Source organism: Panthera pardus, unplaced genomic scaffold (assembly GCF_024362965.1).
Source record: "Panthera pardus isolate Hobbes unplaced genomic scaffold, ASM2436296v1 HiC_scaffold_12, whole genome shotgun sequence".
Lineage (NCBI taxonomy): Eukaryota > Metazoa > Chordata > Mammalia > Carnivora > Felidae > Panthera > Panthera pardus.
Window position 1 is genome coordinate 45,623,642 of NW_026526677.1, and position 26,575 is coordinate 45,650,216.

At 50.5% G+C, this 26,575-nt stretch overlaps 1 protein-coding gene across 18 annotated transcripts in view; it reads right to left on the minus strand.

Moving 5' to 3' along the window:
* BMAL1 (basic helix-loop-helix ARNT like 1) overlaps positions 1-26,575 on the minus strand; it is a 106,932-nt gene that overhangs the window by 18,970 nt on the left and 61,387 nt on the right. For 9 of the 18 annotated variants that reach the window (XM_053899964.1, XM_053899966.1, XM_019456373.2 and 6 more), the window contains 9 exons: positions 15,371-15,499; positions 12,351-12,472; positions 11,530-11,682; positions 10,948-10,968; positions 9,231-9,269; positions 8,869-8,910; positions 7,180-7,337; positions 5,491-5,570; positions 1,039-1,131 (listed from right to left, as the gene is read on the minus strand). In XM_053899964.1, coding sequence (XP_053755939.1) covers positions 1,039-1,131; positions 5,491-5,570; positions 7,180-7,337; positions 8,869-8,910; positions 9,231-9,269; positions 10,948-10,968; positions 11,530-11,669 — 573 coding nt within the window. In that variant the 5' untranslated portion in view covers positions 11,670-11,682; positions 12,351-12,472; positions 15,371-15,499. Of the gene's footprint in view, positions 1-1,038; positions 1,132-5,490; positions 5,571-7,179; positions 7,338-8,868; positions 8,911-9,230; positions 9,270-9,911; positions 10,054-10,659; positions 10,764-10,947; positions 10,969-11,529; positions 11,683-12,350; positions 12,473-15,370; positions 15,500-26,575 lie in introns of those variants that run through there. The other 9 variants (XM_019456377.2, XM_053899967.1, XM_019456376.2 and 6 more) reach the window with 4 other exon arrangements.

Sequence of the window (26,575 nt, forward strand, 5' to 3'; positions counted from 1 at the left end):
AAGCATTGCAAATGTGAGCACGTACACGTGTCCAATCGCTTTGCCTAGATATAGACACAGGGAATGAGGCACCGGGAGTTTGGTTGTGATAACGCAGGAGCAGAGAAGGGCTTACTTATATTTGTAATTATATAAATAGCTCATGCTCCTCCAAGGCAGGAATCTTTCAGCGGAACGCGTTCCCCGTGATTTATTTCTGATGCCCACGAATGCCCGTGCAGGAACACAGGGCGTGGGTGCTAATTCTAAGCCTTTCCGTTCTGAAACAAGCTGTGTCAGACTATGTGCCGCGACAGCCTCATTCTTTGCGGAGAGGATAAAAACTTCCTTCGTCACTATTCTCTGAGACCAAAAAGAGCAAGACACTCTGGGGGACCTGAAACATTAATTTCTAATTTATGTGTTATTTTGATTCTTCAGTTACCAGCTTTCCACGCAAACACCAGCATGTGAATGAGTGAGTGGGTGAACAGACGAATGGGTGGGGGAATAAGAACTCCAGGGACAGAAGAGGTGAAAAGCGCTGCTCTAGAAACTTTCATAAATGTTTATCTTATCTGATCCGAAGAACAAATCATAAAAGGTAGGGGTTATTACAATCATTTTCTCTTAGGGGAAGCCAGGGTTAAGCAGAACTAAAAAAGGGACACCTCATCACACACACAGTGTGGGTGGATTCCCATTTTTTTTATCCTCTGCTATTAGATTATCTGCCTTTCCTTGCTGGGCAGCCCCTCCCCCACTCCCTGCCCCCTTTAGTTGCGGGATATTCATTTCATCGCAATAAAGCATAAAGCTGCTGGGGAGATCAGCGTCAAACCCGTCAGTGAGGGAAGCACGGAAGTCCTAAAAGCTTTTTCTACATTTAAATTCATTCCTCTTTGAAGAAATTAAGAACTTTCTGGAAGAAGCCTTGGGCATGGGGGTTACAATACAAGCATTTTACATGACTTGTATATTCTAATTATTCTGGAAAGGGAAGGTGACCTCTCTGGCGGCTGTGAGGCTGCCCGCCACCTATAGACCCCGGAGCAGTACCTGGCTGTAGTTGAGGATCTTGAAGACAGACTCTGAGACAAAGAGTATCTTCCCTCGGTCACATCCTACGACAAACAAAAATCCATCTGCTGCCTAATCAGGAGAAATGGATAATCAATTTATCACACTTTAGGAAACACGATCTGTAATCACTCTGATCGCAAATAAGGATTTCTTTGGTACGTATCCAAAGCACGGAACTGCGCTCATCAACCGTAAAATTCTCTCCACGGCAGACATATCTCATCTAATGACTACAAGGGGACAGTCCAGCTGAAGTCATTTCTTCAACGAATTCACTTTAAGAATTCTCCTTGGAGAATATGAAGGTTCGGCAAAGTCCTATTTTATTGCTTTAATTGTAACGGTCTATGCAGAATCACAGACTCTAGGATTGGAAGGAAACTTTAAGATCAAAATCCCCTCTCCAACATCCTGACCACCATCTGTCCTCAACTTGGACACTTCCACTTACAGAGCGCTGTCTCAACATTTGGGGCGGTGTGTGGTTTGTTTGTGGTTTTTATGCTGCGGGTCTGGGGAGGCGCTGGGTAACTAGCATTGTTTTTACCCCCACCCCCAAAGGATTCCAACGTACACAGGGTTGAGAACTGCTGCTCTCAAATATCATTCCTCCATCCAGGGCCGGGCTGCTTATATCCCGAGAGAGACAAAAAAGCAAAGCCAAAACTTCTCCCCTACATTCTTTTTACCTCTTCTTTACTTTAAATACAGGTAAAAATCTGAAGTCCCAGTGAAGGCAGGTATGGAGACAAGATGCTGTTTATTGGACTGAAGTGGATAAATACCAAAGTGTCCGAGAGCTCAGGCTCCATGGTGTACACGTGTGTGAATCCTACCCACGAGTCTGCAGCTGGACAACTACCCAGCTCCCACAGGGCTCCCCCCCACCCCCCGGGCTGGGGAGGTCACATACCCGCTCCTGTGCCCGCCCCTACAGTTCTGATTCAACATCTTGCTTCGTTCACTAGTCCTTGGTCTGTTCTTTGGCCAACCCTAGAGAAAGTCCCTGTTCCACAGAAGGGCCTTTGGGGATGTAACTGAGTTCAAAGAACTCAGAAATGAATTCATGTGCCAGAGGCCCAATAATGGCGCATGCACCTGAGCGGAGACGCAAGCAGGAGGGGCTGAATCGCTGCGGCTGAGAATGAGGGAGGCCGCTCAGCCGGACGGGAGCTGCGGGTGGGCTTTTCCCGAGCTGGCCCTCGGTGCTGGCAGGGGACAACATCGGGGCAAGGGACGACAGTGGAGAGGAAGAGCCTGTCCCAGCCCCATCTGCTGGAAGCCCCATTCTGTCAGAAAATAAGGTATTAATAACTTTGCCTTCCCTGGCAGCCCATCTCACACCTAGCAAGAGGAGTGCTTTGGGGCTTTTTGTTGATGAAGTGAGGTGCCACAAAAGGGGCCTGTGACATCCTGGAGGGAATGCTGGGCCTGAAGCCCTGACCTGAGCAAAGTGGGTTCCAGCACCTCCAGGGAGAGAGTGGGCTGCGGAGGCCAGCGTAGGGGAGGCTCAAAACGTTCAGGCTTTCACTTCGCCACCAGGGGAAGGAGCCAGGGCCCAGGGAACAGCAGACGAGCAGAGACTAGGAGGAGGCCACCACCAGGGCCGGGCCACAGGAGGACGAGGGCCGGCTCACTCTCGGGGGAGGACAGGGTCAGTTATAGGTGACACAGAAGTCCTGGGGGGTCTGCCTCGTTTTCAAAACATGGGGGGGGGGAAGGGTGGAAGATCGGACGTTACAAACTAATCCGGCTGACCACTCCCTGACGCTCTCTTCGCTGAAGACATCCTGAAAGTTCTTAATAAAGAAAGCAGTCGGCCGGATGTGCACTGGTAAGCAAGAGCAGAAGTCCACCTTCTGCCGCCAAATGTTTCAAACCCCATCTGAGCGGACCCTGCCTTCTGCTGAAGCAAATTCCTGGGACCTGGGCAGGAATTCCTGGAAGGGGCAGGCGTTCTGTGGTACGTCATAGCCATGGACACGTGCCAGGGAGGGGAGCAAGGTTCCAGCGGGGAAGACAGATCAACGCTGATGCCTTTGGGCACAGAGGCACAGGAAAGGCAAGGCCAACACGGAGCATTTAGCTTAAGCAGCACTGAAATCCTTGTCTCACACCCTGATGACACGGGCATCGGATACGAAATTTAGAGAAGTTATTAAGCATTCATCATTACAAAAGGAGCCAATTCATATATATTATATACATAAATACGGAAAAATATATAGATGTGTTATATAGAATATGAACTTCACGTGTTTTATATATAGGTGTTCAAAACAAAACACATTTGTACATGTACCTGTACATGTAATTTTTTTTCCTTAAAAACAGCAAATTAGGAGTATGGCAATCAGGGCCAGCCACGTTAATTCGTGGGGCCCAGTACAGACTGGAAACGCAAGGGCGCTTGTTCAAAAACGAGGGCCTTCCAGATGCCAACAGCAGAGCGCTAAGCCAAGCCCCAGGCCACATGCGGCCGCGTAGGTTATGCACCCGTGAAGCCAGCCCCGGTGGTCTCTCCAGAGATGCTGCAGACATGGTTTACATCTTCATTCAGCAAGGCTCCCCTGAGAACAAGGACATCTTCATGAAGAAGGATGGACAGAGGCGGGCAGATCTGTGTCTGAGTAACCGTGCCCTGAGGGTGGTGGCCAAAGGGCCACTCCGAACTTGTGGGGACGCCCTGGCCCCCGTCTAAGGTGTTTACTGTTGACTTGGATTTACCTGGAATGGTGCCATGCACATAAAGCAAAGCTTCAACAGGATCTGTTGTGTTAGTGCATGAAAGACACAGAAGGCAGGCCTAGCAGATCTATTAAGTCACAAGAGGCTCCAAAGGATCACGGACAATAAACTGCAATGTAGGACCATCCGATAAATAGATTTTGACAGAAATAAAAGAGAAGTTCAAAAGAACTCAGTGCACCTATACGGGATGGAGAACACCTGGCCGAACAAGAATCTACACACGAGACGGGGAGGGACAGTAGTACAGCTTCCCAGAGCGTGGCACTCATATGATGGCTCTTTGGCAAAGAACGCACCAGAACCATTCCACCCCAGGCCAACCAGGCCACAGCTGAAGTTCTGTGCCACCTCTATATGAAAATCTAGCCAACGGATGTGGCTCTGCAAAGTGTGTGTGGCAAATGCTGACGGCGGGCCAATTCCTAACCCCCTTCTCTCTTGCTGGCCTCTGCCACGGAGACTGGACAAATCTAAATCCTTGGCCTGAAGCTAGGGGTGATCAGGTAACATCTCCTGGAGAAGCTGACATCTACTATGAAGCTTTCAGGAAGGCGTATCCTTTCTCGATAGGAGGGACAGCTGGCCTGGACCCTCCCATGCCCCTGGTTTCTGGCTAGCAGCCGTGCTGAGGAAACAAGCTGTACGCTGGGTCAGCAGGGCTGTCCGAGAAGACAGAAAGAGCCTGATCCGTCTGCCCTCGTTGAGCCACTGCGCAAACTCCTTGTGGCCCCACCGCGGGACCAGCTACGTTTGAGAAACGCAACCCTGTTTGTTCATTAGGTCATCTGTTCCTTGCAGCGGAAAGCTTTCCGATTCAGACAACCTATCAGGAGGGGACGGATAGAGAACGCTGGAGTGAACACACAGACCAGATGCACAGAGGACCGGAAGGCAAAGTAGAGCCGGAAATGATGGTGACGACGGAGTAGCCTGTATCCTAAGGCTTGGCAAACGCCTGCTCAAAGAAACGGGCCCAGATGCCGTCAGGCCTTAGCAAGCAAGGCCCACCCTGGCTGTGGGGGGTTGGAGGCTGCTATCGCTCCCAGTGAGATTTTTCTAGTTTCCTTTTTACAGTTTGCAAGAGGACGTGTTTCTGAATCCATTTGTTTCTCTTTAGTTTCCAAGTGGATCTCACTCTCGCCAGAGGCAGACCTAATGCTGCACAGCGCCACCTCAATGGCCTCTCTGCAGAGACGAGCAAGATGAAGCAAGTGCTTCAGTCAAGAGGGGAAAGCCTCACCTCCCCCATTTCTTCTTCTCCTCGGGCAGAGGAGTCTCTGGAAGCCCTGTTGCTTTGATGGGATGCTGGTGTAAAGATGTACGCGGAGGCTTTGTGCGAGCGGTTAAGTGAGGAGAAGGGAAATTCTCCATTGTTATCAGTCTCCGCCCCTTTCTAAAACCTTCACTCAGGAATGGGATGCTTAACCACCCATTTTTAACAAAACCCTGCCTCCTCTGAGGCACAGGTAGCCCGGGCCTTCAAGCTTTGTCTAAGCAACGGTGGAAGGGGAGGAGAAAGACCCCAGGGAAGGAATGTGAAGACCGTCCAGACAGACAGACGGAGGCGGAGACGAAGTGGGCCTCAAAAGGTGTTCAGACATCAAATTCCCACACGTGGGCACCTCACTCAGAAATGTGTCAAAGCGTGGACAAAACCATCACCTGATTGCAACATACCCTGAGAATGAGGTGTTTCAATTCATCATCTGACAGAAAAGTTGGTTTGTAGTTCGCTTCTGTGTATGGATTGGTGGCACCTGAGGGAGGGAAAAAAAAAAAAAGAAAGAAAGAGTTGGTACCCTTTCTACTCAGGTAATGTCTCGTTCCACGTCACTGCCTCCAACCTTCCGGATGTGGCCAAGTCCCTACCACCCGGGACTGCAATCTTATCTTCTTTCTCCTCAACAGACACAGGGGGCTAGAGGGGGCTTCAGACAGAACCCACCGTTGCCCACGGGGGACCTGACGAGTTTGCTCTGGTCACTGTACGGGAGCCAAGAGGTAACAGACCGAAGTAAAAATCTGTTTCCACGAGAGAAGGCAGCTCTGGAAACCAACCCACAGAGGCTCCCGGAAGGGTCCCCTCCTCCCAGGATCTACATTAAATGGGTTGTCTAGCAGTCCCTCAAATCCACGCTCCCAGCCTGCCTGGGAAATCATCCAGTCTGCCAGGCCCTGAGTAAGTGAATACATTGTAGAAGGCATCTAGTGGGAGTTCTTCATCAGGGTGAGGCAACAGAGCTTGGCACTCCTTCCGTGAGCCACGCTGGCTCCTCTAGCACGGAAAGGGGACATTTAAAAGGCCGTCAGTCTGGCATCTTACAGAACAAGGCCAGCAGCGAAGGACCTGGAATCTGCAGAATGGTTAGAACAGCGAAGCAATAAAATGGAAAAGATCCGTAACCATTCCAAGTACCGTAGTGAAGGAGGGAGACAGGATGGGTCTGGGATTTTCAGATCAACCAACAAGGCACATACGGAGCCGCATCCCTGTTCTTTACGGTAACTCGACGTTTGTCACTCGTTTCCTTCCACTTTAATAAGACTTAGCTTCTAGTAATCGAATCTCTATCATCTTCACTAATAGGAAGCTTTAGATGCTATTCTCACAGCACAGGACATAACATGGCCATGTCTGAATAACACTCAGAAGTCAGACAAAACCGACCACTTCTTATTTCTGGTGGCTTTGTGGAAACATAAAGACTCAAGTCTTTTACCGCGCAGGTCACAGGTCTGACTAAGCACCCGCTTTCAAATTTCCTCGGACGGTCCAAGACTGGCTATGGAAAATGCCAGGAACAGCATTCGCTGAAGTTGCCCGATACACCGCAGATTCCTCCTGTGGTTTGGGTAAGTCACTTCCACATTTCTGCCTGTTTTCTCACCCACCCCACATTCAGAGAAGAAGGAAAATTCTGCCTCCCTCACAAAGAGTCTATCTGGCTTGGGAAAATTCCAGGAACATGAAAATATCATCAGTGTTCATCCCTGACAGTAAAACGCAGCAAGAACCATCAACCAGTGACTCACTCTTTAGAGGAGCCATGAATTCTCCTCTTCAAAACGGAAACAGACTTTTCTGTGTCACACTGTATGGGTGGGGTCCAGGCACACACATATGCCAAATGGACATCAGCAGTGTCCTCTTTGGCGTGCGTGTAGCCTGATTATCATGTACACATGCAGACACGTGCACAGAGCACAGCCTCTACCCGTCACGTCTATTGCTGGAAATTACACGCCTGTTACTCAAGGCTACACATTGGCCAACGACTGACAGTGCCTTGGGGACTCGGGAACATCCTAGGCCAGGGTGCTAAAGTTTCTGGGCAAAGGCATGAAGAATAAAGCCCCAGGTCTCACCTCGTAATGTTTTCATGTGCTGAACAGCCATCCTTAGCACAGTGAGCTTATCTAATTTCCTGGACATGGCATTGCACGTAGGTACCAAAGACGCCAATTCGTCAATAAAACTGTTCATTTTGTCCCGACGCCTCTTTTCAATCTGGCTGTGAGCTTCCCTGAACAACAACAGGAAAAATGATTTCTATAAAACGAAAACGAGCCTCATGGAAGCGATGACAAAAATAAGTTAGAACTGCTTTCGACATTCGCCGGACTGGAGCATCTTTAGAATTTGTACAGTGTTTTGAACTAGACTTTTCTACTGAAGTCACCAGAAAAGTGGCTTCACTGCCAGGTCAGTATTACTATTTTTTATGCTTAGCTCATATTCAGAGACATAAAGAAATGTCTTCTCAGAGTTAACTCTACTGCTCATTTCTCATTTCTTTTCCTCTTAGCCTCTGTCAAGTTGGATTTTAAGACGGGTGTAGAAGGAAAGCGAAGGGAGGTGGGGGGTGCAAAGAGCAAAGCCTCCAGCACAGCCACTGGGGGGATCCTGTGGTCCCTCGGTGATCTCTGGGGTCTGTGAAGACCCCACTGTGTGGCCTGTCAAAGACTCACTGACCGAGTCACCAGGTAACAGACGCTGCCATCTTTGGACTGACGATGACCCCACCAAGATACAGCAGATGCCACATCTGTCCCAGGAGCTTCCTCTGAAGGCTGTCACACTCCCACCTCCTGGGAGTTGCTGCCTGCCGAGGCAGGAGGGCGCATTCACGGGCACACACGCTTTCCCTGACTGGCTTACCCCTGCCGTTTGGGACTGTCCCCCGTGGCGGCACGTCAGCAGTGGAAGTGGAGTTCGCTGCCAGAGCAACAGGGCCACCAAGCAGGACCTCCCACCAAGGCTGGGCTGAGAGGGGAAAGCTACCAGTCTCGAGTGAGTGCAATTCCGCAGCTCCGATTCTGTGTCATGACACAGCCTCGGATGGCCCCGGGGCTACTGCAGGAGAGCGGAGGGCCCACATGGATGGGGTCAGCGAGCATGGCTAATGGCACAAAGGACAGAATTAGAGAACCTCCTCGAGGGAGCAGGCAGCCCCCACGCCTGGCCTTGCGGCGCAACACGGGCTGCTTCGCGGGGCAAGGCCCAAGAGCAGAGTCACTGGGCCCGGTCTCTTTGGGAGGGCCCTCCGGTCAGCAAGGGGCAACCCGCTGAAGACGGTGGAGGAAAAGTTTCAGCCTTAATGGACTTCCTGCTACTTCCCAAGTCCCCTTCACGTGAAACGCGCTTCGAGAGCCACGAGTGAAGTATGGAGAGGGCGAGGGGCAGGCAGTCACATCAAGCCAAGGCCCCCACCCACTTCCGCATCTCCTAAAGGATGCTTAGATGGACAGGGACCAGACAGAGCCGCCTCAGCGGTCCTCAGAGGGCCCAGAACCAGGACAGTTTACAGGGAGAAAGAGGGTCCATGCTTACCTTGTTTTGGGTTTTGTTTTTAAATACTTTTTGGTTTTTAAGTTTATTTTTATTGATTTTGAGAGAGAGATAGCAAGCAGGGGAGGGGCAGAGAGAGGAGGAGACAAAATCCCAAGGAGGCTCTGCACTGATATGGGGCTTGAACCCACAAACCAGGAGATCGTGACCTGAGCTGAAATCAGGAGCCAGATGCTTAACCGACTGAACCACCCAGGTGCCCCTACCTTGCATTTTTGATCCTTCCTTGGTGCTCTGTATATTCTAACCTGGAGGGGGGCGGGGGGAAGAAAAAACAAAAGATAAAACACAATCCCTGGGAGACTAATGGCAAAGTTATACAGCTCTGTTTTCTTCCCAGTTGAATTCATTTCCCTGCTTAATCCTGCTCATCTCTCTCAACACACGAGGGCTCTTGGCTGTTAGCCACTCTGGGGGCTGGGGAGACCATCTTGAGCTCCCAGGCTCAGAGGCTCCTAGCTTATCCCCAATCGAGGACATGGGTGAAACCCACACCAACTAACACAACATGTAATTATATAAAGAAAATGGCTATAAAGGATGAAGTTCATGACTAGGTTCATGGTACCTTCCGTGAGGGTCATCTTTGTCCGTGTCCATGCTTTCTCTGAAAAAATGAGAGAACATAACTATTTGTTAACAAAGACATACAAAACTGTTTCTTACAATATAGAAGGCTCTCATTTATCCAGAAACTAAGTAATCAGAAAGCTTAAATAGCCAGTGTTGACTATCGACTTAGAGTCCAACAAAGACAACTTGAACCTCCTACACAAGGACCGCTTCTCCAGAGTATCAAGCAAAAGCTAGGTGTCGTCTCCGAAGAGTTTGCACGTTAACATCTTTTACAACATATTTTGAACATCGGGAATACACAGCATTATGGAAATTCTTAATCAGAGTATCCAAATAACTATACTACCTCATTCCCCTCATTGTTCTGGATAAATGAGATCCATTCATTTGCAAAACATACCAAGCCTCAAATATACGTGTGCATACATATATATTTGGGGGTGGTGGTGAGGTGAAGAGGGGGAAACCAAAGTACCCACAAAGAAGCACTGAGCAGAGCCCTCAGGCAGCTTTTCAAAGGCACTGCTACCCAATGTTCTGGTTCTCAGCAAGGTAGGGAACCCCCAGGTCCGAGGAGCTGGGATATAGGGCAGGAGAGGGGCTGAGGGTCCTGGGTCACCAGCAGGGATCTACCTCCCTTTCAGAGACTCCAGAGATCCAAGTTTCAGGGCACCTTGTGGTTCGGTAGAAAACAGATGGAAATCCTCCAAGGAAGGAGTTCCAAATCCTCCTGGGGTGAGCTCACACCCTTCTCCAGCCCCTAAGTTTACCAGGAGGGCACTGACGAACACCTGAGCTTCTCTTTTTCTTGTATCCTATTAAGAACAGAGGGATGTGGCCCTTCAAACAATGTAGTCTCAAGGGCAAAAACAACTTTCCCAGGGGCACTGAATCACACTGTGGGCATTCTAGAACAGTGGTCCAACCAGGAGCCCTTGATTTCCTCATGGGCAGGGAGTTTCTGTAGCTAGTCCTAAAGCTCAGAAGCAATCATTCAGGCCACGGAGGAAAACGAAAACTCCCCCTCCCTTTTTGTCTAGACTCATGTGTGGTCATGGAGGCCCAGATGATCATCCCAGGTGAAGAGAGCTCCGCCTGACCGATCAGACTTTAGCACATTCAAATTACAGGGAAAGGGATCATGGGTGCCTAATGGGGTCTCCATGAATCACAGAAGATTTGCAAACAGGGTGCATGAGGGAAACCTGGAGGTCTCGGGTGGGGACAAGGTTGGAAACCACAGGTTGAGAGAGCAGAAGTCTTAGAAGGCACCAGTGACTCTATCAGCACTTGCCTAAGACAAGTGGTCCCTGGAGAGCGTCTCCTGGCCTCCCTGCTGGGAGTGACTACACCCTCTCCGTACTCACACCCACTCTCCATCCCCTGGGCGGTTGCTTGCTCAATCATCTGGGGTCACTTACATATTAATCATAGCACCTCCTAGTGGGCATCTGACCTTCAGCCACTGTGCTCCCCAAATTCGACCTGTGAACTTCAGCAGAAAGGACATCTGCTGTAGGGGAGACACCTCCTTGGAGATTTTCCCTCATTAAACAAAAGAAAACCTCTTAAGTGGACATTTGGATGAGATTCCACGCAGTTGCCTCAACAAAACAAAACGTGCCTTTGAGTGTTCTACGCAGCACCCTACTGCCTGGGGGTTTGTACAGATACAGAAGAGTTGACTGGAAGTGTGCAAATTTACTTACTCAAAAGAAAAGTCATCAAGTCTAAAAAGAAACAAAAGTACTATTTAATATAACAGGTACATACTAATTTAAATAATGTTTCAGGACAGTATCAGTGTTCCTACAGTGTTTTGGGAGAGGACCTGTACTTATTTCTTCTACAAACACAATGAAGCGGCTGAGGTCTTCCTCCAAGAGAGGCCCTCCGGCAAAGTTCTCTTTGAAATCGCCGAGATTACATCCATAGGCTTAGCCAGCTTGCTCAAAGGAGCCAAGGATGACGAAGGAAGGGGTGAAAGACCTAACTCGGCTTTAAGGTTCTTCCTTTTTCCTTGACGTGGAACAGTGTGGGGACAGAAGGGGGTTCGTAAGTGCCTCAGCAGTGCTGGAGGCTGCCTCCTGCTGACAATCCACGGGGAAGAGAAAGAAAGAAGAAAAAAAAAAAAAAAGCCAATCGTGTGGCCACCTAGACTTGGATCTTTCATTTCCATCCCTTTGCACCAAGAGGACCCCTTCTTCCGGGAGGAATGGTAGATGGCCCCTCGATGTTCCGGGAACGGACACCAGGTTTGGCCAGAGGAACATGAACCCTGAAGGGCTTACTGGTAGTCGGTGGAGCTGCCTTTCCGCTTGCGGTTGCAATCCGTGCCGCCGGGGCCCAGGGGGCTGGAGAGGAGGTCGGTGGTGCCCGGGGACATGAAGTCACTGATTGTTGAAGAAATGTCCATTCTCTGGTCGGCCATTGGAGGTCGGGACCTAGCACAAGGAGGCACAAAGGCGCATTTGTTGCCACGTGCTCTTCTCACATGGTGGCGGGCCAGGGTGGTCTGGTGGAGGGCTGGGTACTTGTGTATTGCACTAACACTGCTCCCACCCAGCCAGCTGGAACAGGGACGTGGCAGAAAGGAAAGAGCGTCGTTCAGACTTCACGAGTTATGGCCGAGCATTTAGGTTCACCTGCTCACTGTTCTGGTGAAGACACAAAGCTCAGAGAAACCGGGTGGCTTCTCCCGTGCTACGGCAGAACCCAACACGCTAGGAGTTCTCGCCCAGAGCTCCTACCTCGGAGGGGACCTGCTATTCCCTGACGGTTCGATTTTCTTCCAATCCATAAAGCAAACAGGATTCCCTAGTTATCTTTGTATTTTTGTTACAACTTTTGAAAAAGTGAGGGGAAAGCAGAAAATATCCTTTCTCAGACTTGAAGTCTCTCTTGGGAGCCAGGAAAATATGGTCCCTCCCTATCACCGGGCCAGGCAAAAATCTGTCCCATCTTTCCCGGCTGTCCGTGGTACCCCACATCCCCTGCAAGGAAAAGCTGCATGAGGATATAGAGACCTTGTAGAAAACTTTGCAAAACACCTTGAGAATTCACATTTCAAAAGCGTGGAGTCAGCCGGCCCAAAAGAGAGGCTGACAAGTACCTTGCAAGGGACTGCAAATCCAAGCCGAGTTGAGAGGGCCGCGCACTGCCCGAGGACGGGCCGAGCTCCACACCACGTGACCCGGGCGCTCACTCCCTCTCCCTGGGCTCAGGTTGCTTCATCTGCAAAGCAAGAGGGGAGACTGTGAGGCCGTTTCCAAGACGATGGTCACGGCCACAGATTAGTGCACCAGGGTTAGGAGTGGGCCGTCTTTTCACTTGCGGAGCCACTGCTGGAGGGAACATCTTTGTGCTCTATCCCCAGGCAGCTGAGCTATGATTTCTTAGGACAAATCTAAAAGCATGACAGAAGGGACCGCACATAGTATGTCTGGGTACATTCTGGAACACCGTGCTTCAGCAGAGCTCCAATAATTTATATCCCCAACAAGAGTGCCTGTCAATCTGAAGAAAAAAAACAAATCCCCATTGGTTTTTACTTGCATTTTTAAATGATTACGGATGGTGTCCCTATGTTTATAGGCATTTCTCTGGTTTCCTTTGTGCCCACTCATGTCCTGCTTTTCTACCGTATTTTCTTCAGTACGGACGGGCCTCCTAACTCATGTTCACCTGGACACCTGAACCTGCTGGAAGGAAAGCACACAATGAACTAACTGCCCTCACTTTCAATCCACGACCTCTCACCACTGATGCCAGTGCTGCCGGTGGCCCTGGAATCCCCTTCTCCGCTCCTGGGAACATCACACCTGCTCTTTTGTCCCCATCCGTACTCTCAGCTGATACTTTCTGCTCTACTTCACTGAGAAAAGTGAGCACATCTACGGCCCACCTATAAGCTGCTGCTTAGGACCCTCTGCCCCCGAGGGGTGGGGACTCTATCCTCTCCCACTACTGAAGACCAGCACTCCCGAAGTCTCCCCCTGCCTCCGACCCTGCACCATCCACTTTCCCCCCTCTACTGGATCACTCTCCTTTGGATAAAAACACACAACAACTCTCCTCTTGAGGAAAAAACAAACGCTTTGTTGAACTCCACGCCCTTCTAGTCCCTACCTCATTTCTCAGTTTCCAATTCCTTTCCTTTTACTTGCTATAAACCAACTCAAATTGGGCTTTTGTACCCATCATTCCAATAAGACAGCCCCCGTTAGGTTCCCCAGTGACCTCCTCGTTGCTAAATCCAGTGGCTGGTCCTACATTCCCTCCCTAAGTGCCCCATCCCAACACCTGCTGGAGCTGATCTGTCCCTCCTCATTGGCTCTCGGCTTTGGGGAGGCCACCTTCTCATTGTCCTCTTCCGCTTCACTGGGGCACCTGTCCCCTGATGGGGTCTTTTGTTGGTCCGTCCTCCTCTCTCACCCCTACATTGGGGTCCTGCGAATGTCATCACACTTCCTGTGTTTATACCCACTTCCTAAGAGGTCTGTGTACTTTCATTGCTTTAAATATGATCCACGCTAGGAGAACTCCCAAATATATACCTCCAAGCCTGGACATCTCCTCAATTCCAAAGTTATGACTGTTTCCCGGATGTCTCCCTTTGAATAGACAACAGAGACCTCAAACTCAAGTATCCAAACCAAACCCCTGGTCCTCCCCAAGCCAGGCCCCCTCGTGATGCTCACATCAATGGTACTTCCATCCTTCTCAATGCTCAGGCCCCAAACCTAGAAATCATCCCAACTCCTTGCTTCCTTTCACAGCCTGCACCAGATCCATTAGACAATCCCATCAGCTAACCTTTTTAAAAAAAATCCAAATTCAACCACTTTTCCCCCATTCTCTTTTCTATTTCTGCTCAAATGTCACTTTGGCAGCGAAGCTTCCCTGAATGTCCACAGCAGCACCAATCCCCTCTAACCGCCCCACCCTGCTTCATCTTTACCCACAATCCTTATCAATAATCTATTTACTAGCTTCCTTTCCATTAGACTAGAAGCATCAGAAGGGCAGGGATTTGGTTTAATTCACAGCTTACACCCTAGTAGCCTAGAACACTCTCTAGCATAAAACTCAATAAATAGGGGCGCCTGGGTGGCTCAGTCGGTTAAGCGTCCGACTTCAGCTCGGGTCATGATCTCATGGTTGGTGGGTTTGAGCCCGGAGTCAGGCTCCGTGCTGACAGCTCGGGGCCTGGAGCCTGCTTCCGATTCTGTGTCTCCCTCTATCTCTCTCTGTCCCACCCCCAATTGAGCTCTCTCTCTCTCAAAAATAAACAAAATTTAAAAAAAATTAAAAAAAACAATAGATGTTGAATGAATAAGTTTGTATGTTAGGAATATTCATTCTTGTATGTCATAGATGTCATAAATATCAGCCCCCTTTTGGCCTTCTAATTTTGCTTACAGTATTTGTAGGCACAGTTAAAAGTAACATTAAAAAAAAGCCTTTTCTCAGCCCCAAAATACAAATGCCCTCTTTACTAATATTTTTGTAACTTTATTTAGCTCTTTATCCATTTGGAAATTATTTTTGATACACTACTTACGGTTGGAAACTTATTTCCGTCCAATGGATAGATAACTGTGCCAACACCATTTACCAGACCTTCTGTTACCCGTCATTTGAAAGGCCACCTTTATTGGTTTATTGTCCTATTCCGTTCCTTTGACCTAGTTACTTCCAGTCCAGTCCTATGCTATTGTGGCTTTATAATACATTTTAATATTGGGTAGAACAAAATCTTCTCCCTCTTACTACTTTTCATCTTCAGAATTCCCCGGTTATTCCAATGTATTCCTTGAGAAGCAGGTTATAATCGTTTAATCAGATCAACGGTGGCTGCCATGATAATCCTCATTATTACTGACAGTAGGAGAAGGAGACCAAGGAGGAGTAGAGTCCTACCCTCGGGGTCTCGGCGACCCTCTGGGCTGCGGGTCAGTTGCAGGGTGCCACGTATAGCCCCCACTGTCTCTTTGTGAACAGCCAGACGACAGCCTGAGGTGGACTATTCCAAGTTCCAGGGCTCCCGGGAGAAAGCACCCTTCCCAAAAAGAACTCCCATGGGAACTGCCAATGACAGCAGGTGGGGGGGTTGGGGAGGTGATTTATTACCTGAAGTCAGAGTTCTTAAAGCTCAGATCCACTGCGAGAGAAGCAAGGGGCCACGGGGCTTATCGGTCACCTCAAAGCGATTTTCATGTTTTGTAGTTTCCTTTCGGGCAGTCAACTTCTTCCAGAAACCTACAGTGGGGCCCACAAGAAAAGAACACCCAGCCAGGTCACTTGGGGGAAGATAAACTGAACGATCTCCTGTTGGCTAAGGGACACGGGGGAGCTAGCTCCCGACTCCTGGTCAGAGGCTCACAATCCCAGCCTCCAGCTGCCTATTAAACCCAACTGCGGACACATGAAGGAAGCTGGCAGGCGAGATTTTTCTACAAAAAACAATCCTTTTTAAGTGATTAAACATGGATTCCTGGACGTGCCTTTAAGAGAAAGAAGATTAGCTGTACTTTTCATTTCTCCTACTGGCTCTGTGTTGGGCACTGTTCTCACCGCATCACGTAGATTAATTTATTTACACCCCAAAACAACCACGAGGTAGACGCTACTATTTTCTTCACTGTACCGATGAGAAGGCTGAGGCAGAGAGAGACGTGAAGACACTAGCCCAGGTCACACAGCCGCGGGGCCCCATCGCCGCTGAGGACAGCCTCCGCTCTCTCCCAGGTGAAGAGCCGTCCGAGCGCAGACAACAAGGAACAACGGAAAACAGGCCTTCAGGAAACACTAAGCCAAAGCACGTGCGCACAGGGCCAATATCTGAGACTGCTAGAGGCAAGGTAAGAGGTTTATAGGAAATGCCCGTGAAGCTCATGTACAGAGTCTGGGCACCTAGAGCTAAGGGGAAAGGCAATTCGGAGAAGGTGCTTGTGTTATCAAATGGCCTGCCGCCCTGCCCTTCTCCTACTGGCGGGAGACGGGTCTCCTCTCGGGCCTGTGGTCCCCGCGTCTAGAAGGAACTGGCTCTAAAGGAAGAGGGCCACACCTGCCCTCCCATTCCCTTTCTGGAGACGTCAACATCAGGTCTTGAGTGGGCCTTTCCTGACCTTTCTGAAGCAAAAATTCTGGAGTTTCACAGTCTGCTGGCTACTTCTTGCAGCCTTTGGAATACCTTGGTCTTGAACGTCCAGAAATAGGGCTGCTTTTGTCCTCTTGACTTAAGCTTCTGTGCGGTCTGATTCAGACACCCTCACTGACCAGGGTAGCCACAGTCTGGACACGTGCAAACAACAGGACAGGATTTTGGGGTTCTAGTCCCTAAGCCTCAGCTGAACAGCCCATGGACACCAAGTCCCCAGGGCAGTGCTGCCCAAGCACTTACCCTCCAAGAGTGTCTTCACCACGCGTGACTCGGAGGGCGGCACCAGGGCTCATCCGGAGCCCCCCCACCTTTGCAAGGACCCCTCTCACAGTTACCTGTTGTCTCTTGGAGCTCCCTCCCTGGGTTCGGTCTGATTCCCCACATGGGTCCCACGCTCTCCTCCAGCCCCCAGATGAGGACCCACCCTGGGCACCCCCTCCTTCCCTCACCCCACTTGCCCTCTGACAGATGGGCCACTGCCTCCCTCCATGCCGTTCTCCTCCCCAACCTGGGCCCTCCATACTGTGGTCACAGATAGGATCCCCCCCTTATTTAAAACACTTCAGTAGCTCCTCCGCTGCTCTGCCCCAAGCCTTCCAGAAACTCCCTACCAGGAAACATCAAACCTCCACAACAGGTTGGTTGGTTGGTTGGTTGGTTGGTTGGTTGCTTGCTTGTTTGCTTGTTTGCTTGCTTGCTTGCTTGCATTTCCTGCCCCGCCCAGCCCTCCCCATCTGATGCCTAAAAGCTCTAGGCACTTAAGTTCTCTAGAGCACGTGACCTCCACTGGCCCACGCTGCTTTGCCCTTTACTAATTGGTCACCTGGTGAACGGCTCTCCTTTCAAGTGCCTTCAGGTTGAAGGCATTTCTGGCTCCCCCGAGAGGCCTTCTGGCTCTGCCCATGCTGTTCTGACCCTTCTCTTCACACCTGTGGCCCCTCCACTCTCTGCCCCGCCTCCGTGATCTCACTATTTGGGAGTCCCCTGGTACCGCACCTCACTCTCTTTCCCTCACTTCTCCAAAACTTAGATGAAGGCTCTCAGTACCAAAGCCCATATGAAATTTCTTATCTGGATCAGTTGTTCCAATACTCAAATTTCCTTTATAGAAATAATGAATGCTCCCACAAATGCTGGCACTATATTTTGCAAAACAAAAATCAGAAAGGCCTTTCCCGTATGCTTGGACAAAGTAAGGAAGCTTGAATCAGCTGTGACAAGTATTTCTGGAAAGCTGTCTTCTCTCCAAGAAGGTGTTCTTAGATGTAAGACAATGAATGAAACAACAAAAGAAAACCCCTCTTTCTGTGATTTCTTCCGATAGAGAACTGAGCCCAGGGAGGGAGCTCCAAGAGACAACAGGTAACTGTGAGAGGGGTCCTTGCTAAGGGGAGCTCCGGGCCAGTCCTGGTGCTGCCATCGAAGTCACACATGGCAAAGACACTCTTGGGGGAGCCTGGCCTGGAATCGGGGACCCCATGTGTGTCCACTTCTGAGCTGGAGACTTCCAAAGGAGGGGGAGGCTCACCGGATGTCAGAGGAAGCAAGGCACAAAGAGACTTGTGCAGTGTGCTTGGGGAGAGCTTGATGGTACCCTCAGTAACCCCTCAATCCCCTCGTGCTCTTTGGAGCTCAGGAAGAAGAATCTCAGGGGCTCCATACAAAGGAGCACGGGGCTGGAAGGGGAGTCCCAGCCTCGGCTAGCCTCTGCAGAGCACCTTGGCAGCTGAGAAGGGTGAGGGTGAGCCGAAAGCTGGAGAAACCCACAGGGGTCATCGACGAGAGGATGAGAAACCCACCCATGTCATCTACAGGAGGATGACCACATTGAAGACCACCGATGGCAGACCAGGCGTCTCTCTCTGCTTTCCCTCCTCCTTGACCCAGTACCCCAACATGCTACAAGAAGGGGAGGGGGCGTGTAGTTTGCATTATGGTTCCAACTGTTAGCCTCCCCTCCCTGCGAGGACAGTGTGCAGGACGCCCCAGTGTTGGCCCTGCCACGTGATTCTCCTTGATGGATGAATGCCAGCGGAAGGGACGGCCTCAGCTTTCTAAAAGAATCTTTACCACGTGTTCCTTTGTGCCGAGAGCGGGAATTTCCCGGAGTGAGGCTCCTCCTTTCGCGGAGGTCCCGGATGGATAGAGGCACGAGGAAGAAATAAAGCTTTGCTACTGGGAGCCACTGAGAGGCTGAGGCTGGGTGTCACTAGGGAGACCAACTCTTCTGTTTGCCTCAGACCTTCGCACTTTAGCACCGCAAGTCCTGCCTCCCAGAAAACCCGTGTCCCCCACAAACCAGGACAGTCGGTCACCTAGTTCCTACCGCTGCATCTCTCACCCATCCGAAGCAGACCGACACAGGCAGGACGAAGGAAGCACAGACGGGATCCTGGAGCCACTGACGGATCCCCTGATCTGGGAGGAGGGAAGGGACAGGGATGTTCACACTGGCCTAGTTTCATCTTCACAATAACCCATCCGTTAATTGTGGTCATTATCCCCATTTTCCAGGTGAGGATGGAGGAGGCAAAGCTAACTTGCTTAAGATAACGCAGCTGGCAGGTGGGGACGGAAGCCCAAGTGTGCCCGGCTCCATGCTGGGTCTTCTGACTACCACACCACTGCCAGTCCCATCCCCAAAACCACCCCCAGCCCCAATCCAAGCATTCCTGGAGCAGGCATGAGGGGAAGTAAGAAAAGGCAATCCTAGTTCAAGACAGCTACAGAACCTGAACCAATAGGTTTGTCTCTGGGCTTCCTGGCAGCCAGGGCAGAGAAGGAAACATCCAGCCCTCACACTGGCTGGGAAGTGTATCCTCCGGACAGACCGACCAGGGAGGGGTATCTGTCAGGGAGGTTTATGGGACCTGAGCAATGCCGGGCCTACGGGCTCTGAGGCAACAAGCTTTGTGAAAGAAGAGAGTGCTTCCCCCTTTTAAAATGGGACCTCAGTGAACACCTGCCCCGGCCTGCCCCTACCCTCAGGTGTGACAGCTGATGGTGCTCTGTTAAGCCACGTTGTGAAGCCCCAGTATGTCACTAGGGTGGCAGTGTTTGATGGCGTGGCTTAATAAGAGGGCGTGGCTTAGGAAAATATGGACGCTAGGGAATCGGCATCCTCGATTACCCTACTAGCTGTATGCTTACTGATTTGCTTCCTCAAAACCCCAAGCCTTCCAGTAAGGGCCCCTGCATGGCCATCTCTGTATCCCACAACCTTCAGGGGCCTGCCCTGGGCACAGAGGTGTTCCAGAAGTACTTTCCCTCCCTGCCTACCTCGCCCCCCCCCCCCGCCCCCGACCAACCCCAGAGGGCCATGGCAGGTGGCCCTTGGTCCCATCCTCCACGTTCTCCACGATGTGGTGCTGGGGCCTGGCTCCAAGTTTACTGAGGGAATGAATGAGGAGCTGCTCTAGTCCGTTCAGGTGGTGGTGGTCTCTGAGCAGAGGCAAGAGGCTGGAGGGGCTCTGTCTCCTCTGCAAGTCCCTGGGCCCTCCATGGTCTCTATGACAGCCTGTGGGGAGTTCAGTTGCCTTGCTTTGCAACAGATGCATTTAGAGAATGTTCGCCCAGTAAGGCCAGGTGCTTTAAGCCTAAGGTAACAGGTGTTTGCATCGGGGTCATTCAGCGAGGATTTGTCTAGCCCCTAGGGCACTGGGGACACAGGGAGGAATCAGCAGTCCTAATGTTCAAGAACCCCTCAATCGAGTTGGAGAGACAGGATCTAAATAAAGACATGACCGCATGCTCGCTGCAAGGGGCGGAGCCAGGCTTACACTTGCACAAACAGCACAAGTCCGGGATGTGCCTCTGCCGTGGTAAGTGGCAGAGATCTGCGGAGCCGTTATGACAAACTTCCAGCAGGTGGCAGTCAAGTGTCTTGAGGAAGGAGGGCCTTTCTTCCCTAGCTGTGAGGCAAACGTAAGGGACAGGAGCAGAATGGAGGAGGAAAGACTTAGCTTAGGGGCTGGTGTGTGTGTGTGTGGTGTCGGTGAGGGAAGGAGAAGGAACCAGGGTGGCGGTGAGACTTGAATTAGGGGCTGCAGATGCTTGCCTGGTGGACTGGGCTGTTGGAAGTCTGTTCTGAGCTGGGGAAAAAAGCACTGACCGTGGCTGTCAGGGGCCAGGGGATCCCTGTCTGTGGCACCTGTGGACAATCCTGCTGGTAGCTCTAGATGCTTGGGAATCCCGGAATCAAGCACAAATCAAGGAGGCAGCGTTTGGAAGCACAGGGCTTGGAGGGCCAGTTGAGAGGGTCTCACGGGGGCAGGATTTGTAAGTCCTGGGGAATTCTGTGAATGAACACAAGGCTGGTTCTTGTGGAAGAAGTCTTCAACACGATCAATGGAACAGGACCTACAACCCCAGTCTCCAGGGGCTACTGGGGGCCCTTAGTGGGATTCAGAGATCTCATGAAGAGTCACGAGACAGAGCACGCACCTCGCCCAGCACAAGCGCTTAGTAAATGTTTGCTGAATGAATGATAAAAGAGATGCCTTCTTAGACCTTTGCCAAGTCTATTACTGAAGTCTAGGAAGAAGAACCTTTCTTCTTCTTTTTTTTTACTGTATAGAATAAGAGAGCCTGGCCCTAAAGACTCAGAGGGAAGAACACTATTTCCACCAGAAAACTTACTGCCTGAAGTTGAAGAAAGTTCTGGAAAACTTCCGCATCTTGTTCTAAAGGAAACCAAAGGATGCAGTGCTGTTATCTCGTGGTAGAATCAAGACACTGGTGTGAGGGAGAGCAGACGGGGAGGCCTGGGAGGCGCTCTGAGTTCCAGGTCAGGGCTGTGGATGGAGGCAGGCTGGCCCAGCCAGCAGGGGTGGACCCAAGGAGGGTTGAGACTCTGAGGAGAAAAGAGATATGCCTTCTCTGAGGATGTGGGCAAGGTGAGAGAAAAGGGGAAGAATACTGAGAAGGTGTTTCTCCAGAGCCGGTGGATCAGGCATGTGACGTCCTTGGCACTTTCACAAGCAGGGGCTGGGGAAGAGCTGAGACTCTCCCCCTGGCAAGGGGCAGGTGGGGCGAGATCATGGGCACATGAGGAGGGAGGGCAGGGCAGCGGTCAGTGCAGGGCCTCTGGAGCCAGACGGCTGGGTTCAAATCCCAGCTCTGCCACCTACGAGGTGTGCGTCCTGGGCCAGTTCCGTGACCTCTGGGAGCTGTACTTTCTCCCCCGTAAAATGAGAAGGATGCAGTCACAGACTGAATGAGCTCAGAATCGGAAAAGCACTTAGAACGCTCATCAGATTAACTGTGCTTATTGAAATGGAGGGCCTTACGCTGCTGAGGAAAGGAGGGGTAGGAGGCTGTGGAAAGGTAAGCTGTGATGTCAAAGAAATCAAACTCAGACGGGACACTCTGGAATGAAGGAGCTCAGAAATGGTAAGAGCAGAGTGTGTGTGCCTGCCAGTGGACATAAAGAACTTAACAGGGGGCTCTGGGGACCACGAGGGAGTCAGTGAGGGGGGCTGGGGAATGGGTAGAGGAACCTGGGCATGGGGTGGGGGCCGGAGGAGAGGGCAGTATTTTGTAGCAGGGAGGACTCATGACAACTGGAAAGCTGAGTGGTATTTCGGGAGTCCAGCCCCTTCATTTTACTTCAATGAAACCAACATACAGGGAAAGAGCTCCTCCTACAGAAAGCTGGGAACAGGATCATGAGAAACTTAAGTCAATGGCTGATAGTAACAGAACTGCCTGGGAAGGTGAGGTGGAGAAAGCAGGGACAGTGATTTCCCTACAGAGACGGGCACCACAGCGGACAGCTGGCTGCCCAGGGCTGGGGGACTCCCAGCTGAGGGGTGTTGGGGGACAGGAAGTAGATGTCCCTGTTATGGCTCACCTACCATAGGTTTTGGCTGACAGGTAAGGAGGCCTCAGATGGTTACCAGGCGCCCAAGGCCCTCAAGCAATCCCCTCAACGCACTCTACTGAGCACCCATATCCACCAGGTAATTTGTACGGTGAAAAGAGTCAGGGAGTTGAATAAGTTTCCACCACAAACTGCATGTGGCAGTCAAATTTCAATCGAGGACAATGTCATAATCATGAAGACACCGTTAGCGTGCGGGTCCACAGTCACTCATTCGTTCATCTTTCAGCAAATATTTGCTGAGGGCATCCACGTGCCAGGCACCGTTCTCCACAGCAGGACTGCGGGTGAAGACACAAACATCCTTGTCCTCACCTGGTACGCATTCTGGGGAGGAGGGCAAGCAGAGACGAGTAAGTAAGTGATGCTGGCAGGTGGGGAGCGCTGGGGCGAGAACTCAGAGTTGGGGCGGGAGGAGCTCTGGAGACGTGGCAGCGGGGAGGTGAGGAGGTGAGACGTGGAGGGAGGAGCACTCCAGGCCGGGAGGAGCCTGCACAAAGGCAGAGAGGGAGCCGAGGCTGTCAGGGGACCAGCCCTGGAGCAGGGTGGGCACAGACCACGTGGTGCCTGGCGGGCCCCCGTGAGGGCCTTGGTTTTGCCTCTGAGTGAAGTGGGGGGATGATGGGCCCCCACCTGGGGCTAAGCCTGGCTGCAGGGTTGAGAAGAGATGATGGGGAGGGGGGACCTGTGTGTGCAGGTGCATGTGGCGGTAGCGGGACTGGGTGGGTGGGTGCACCTGCTTGTGCGTGAGCGTGCCTGTGCCTGCGTGTGTGCGCACGGGTGAGCGTGATGCATGTGCGTGTGTGGGAGTGAGTGTGCACATGCTTGCATGAGTGCGTTGGGGAGGCCCGCGAGGAGAGGGCTACGATGGCCTGGGGAAGGTGACACAGCTCGGTCCCCGCCCAAGAGTGCGGGCAGTGAGGAGGGCATGACAGGGCTCGGGGCTGTGTGGCCAGGTGAGGTGATGAGTTGCGGTCACTTCCTGGTATACTCTGGAAGAACAGCTGACCGGACTTTCTGATTTTTTTCTGGCATGAGGGGTGACAGCCACTCTGTGAACTGCACAAAGGCCCCCAGGTATGGGGGTGCCTGGGGGTGAAAGTCGCAACGTGAGCTCTACTTGCCAGGCTGCATGCCCTGTGTGACGGCTGGAGGAAGAGGGATCTCTTGTCATCCAGCCAGAGGCCAGCAGCCATTGGTCGGGGAACTGTTAAGTGAGAGGCACGACGAGACATCGAAGTTGCAGGACGGAGTGCACAGCTGCGCACTGCACTCCTGCTGCCCCTCCCCTCCCATCTGGAGCAGAGACTGCCTCCTGGTTACTGAGCATCACCCCTGCTGGGGACGGTGCTGACCCAGATGTGGCTCATTTGGTGGGCATAACAACCTTTTGGGAAAGGCATCATCATCAACATAGTGTAGAAGATGGCAATGAGGCTCAGAGAGGTATGGCCACTTGTCTGAGATCACACAGCCAGCAGGGGGAACGGACACCCAGCCCCGATGTGCCCAACTGGAGAGCTGGGCCCCACATGGTTTGTGTCTTCAGTGACTCAGCAGAGAAAAGCGAAAGTAGGAGATGTAGGGCAGGGCCAGCTGAAGCCCATCCCACCTCCTTCCTATGAGGCAAGGATGTCAGAACACAGTAAGGACGTGCCCCGACCAGGGTATTGGGGGGGTGGCCGGTGTGTGTCTAACAGATGGTCCTCTCCGTTTTCACTCGCAACAACTGGAAACCTTTCTGAAATGTTCTTGTCCACCTGCCCGTCCCGTGAGCACAACTTGAGGAAGACAATTTGATCTTGGGATGGATCTCAAGGCCTTCCCCCAGTGCCCCAGCTCCCAGATGTTGCTGTGAGTGTTCCGGACCCCAGAAACATCCCTGCAAGTTCCTCTTTTAGCTAAAACGGAATCTGCTTGTTTGCTTTCATTCCTACGCAAGGAATAAAGCCATTATTTCAGTGATTTTGGTTTCCTTTTTCCAAGCTTTGGTTACAGCAAGTGACCGTCACATGCTCAAGGGTCTGGAAAAACACGAGTTCGTAAGGTGCTTTTCCTGGGAAAATATTCAGTGCAGGGACCACAACAAAAATAACAATGCAAAAACCGTGGCAGCAGAGACCACACGCTGGGCTTTTATGTTGTGCCAGTCAGTGTTGTTTCACTGAGTTTCCAAAGAAGTAACTAATTCTCAGAGATGTGAAGTAAATTGCCTGAAATTCTTAGCTCATGAACAAGAAAGTCATGATTCAAACTCAGGTCAGTTTGACTCCAAAGCTCTGTGACAGGTGAAGGACTCTCGTCCTTTCTTAATTAGACAAAACAAAAATAAAACCTCCTATAAATCGACAAAAAGGCAAATACCTCCCTGGGAAACCAAAGGTTACCAAGAGGTAAATTCACAACATTCACACAATTAATTCATGTAGGCAGAGGACATAACACAACATGGTTAAGAACAGGGGCCTGGCCGGTTCTCCTTTCTGTAAAAATCTACACATGGATGTTCAAAAAAAAAAAAAAAATGTATGTACAGGTGGGAGAGGTGAAAAAAAAACAGAGATGGCAAAGATGAAAAAAGGTGATAAAAATTCCTTTTCAGACTCTTTATGTATTTGCTAAAAGGGACAGGGGAAAACATCAAAACACCTTCTTTGTCTGACAAAGGATGCCATTAAAAATTCTGACGTCGGTTACATATCCTTAATGTAAAAGGACATTTTTTAAAAATTTTTTTTAACGTTTATTTTATTTTTGAGACAGAGAGAGACAGAGCATGAACGGGGGAGGGGCAGAGAGAGAGGGAGACACAGAATCTGAAACAGGCTCCAGGCTCTGAGCTGTCAGCACAGAGCCCGACGCGGGGCTCGAACTCACAGACCGTGAGATCATGACCTGAGCCGAAGTCGGACGCTTAACCGACCAAGCCACCCAGGCGCCCCTAAAAGGACATTTTTAAGAGAAATCAAGCAATTTTTAAATTAAATTTTTATTGTTTATTCGTTATTCTTTTATGCTTTTTTAGGACCTAGTGTAGAGACTCCTTAAGTTCTAAAAGGCTCCTGGAAGAATTATCTGTCCCTAGGTTCTCCTGCCCATTTTCAGAAGCAACCAGTTACAGAAAGTACCTTTGTGTTTCTGAACAACCGCGGATGGTACTGCTCATCGACACCCCAGTTTTAACCGGGATCTGTTCACTTCTCGCCACAGAAAAGGGAAATTCACCTCTCTTCTATTACCTCTGTCATTATAGGCATGCATAAGAACCTAACCTCCCATTCAGCCAACAAAGTTGCATAATTATTTCGGGCAGATGAATATTCAGCTTTCATATTTACTATGAGCATGTAAATCCTAGGCGCGGTGGGGGCTATGTGGGGTATTCTGACCCCATTCCTTTGCTGCATACCTTTCTGTTTCCCTTTAATTGTAACCTGTTCTTTTTAAAGTTAAAAAAGATACGTCTAGGTATGTATATTTAACCCATTCTTCTACATTTGACTACGTCTCCCTTCAACTTATTCAAAAAAACCATTTCTTTTCACTTCAGGTTTATCCTAAGGTTCCTCCAGCTAATTTATAAGCTAATATGCACGCGCGCGCGCACACACACACACACACACACACACACACTCCCTGTCTCATACTTGCAAAGGTTAAACAAATATTTTAAGATTCTTTTCACTTTCCTGCAATTTGTGAATAATATAACACACCAACACTTATAATTTCAAACACAATCTGCATAATACCCTGACTATAACACACAAAAAATAAGTTGGTTAAAATAAGATACTACGTACAGAGTCAATATGCAAATGTTGGGCACAGCTACTCCAGAAGACATGATGAAAGATCTAATGAGGTGCTTGGACCTATTTATAACGCATAGTAAACCTCATATACTTGGTGGTTGTGTTCCTGGAAAATTCTGTATATATTAAAAGCATGCAAAAATTATGTGTGTTTAGGTGTAAAGTAGAGTCATATTCCAGGCTCGGTCAACAGGGTTCCACCTCCATGAGTGCCCACTGAACTTCAGGAGGTTGTGTAGGATGCTGGACAATCCTTTGGTCTCCATGGGTGACATCCAGCAAATCCGCTTCCTGGAAGACAGCCCTGACCATGACCATCCCTGCCACAGCCAAATCGCCCTGCACATCCCAAAGACGTCCTACAGGGGGCGCTACGTGCCCATTCAGAACCAGCAGTTGGTTCAACTCTAGGTTTTCTACAAAGGGGCAAAGAGACACTAAGATCTTTATCCAAAGTCATATAGGAAAACAAACAG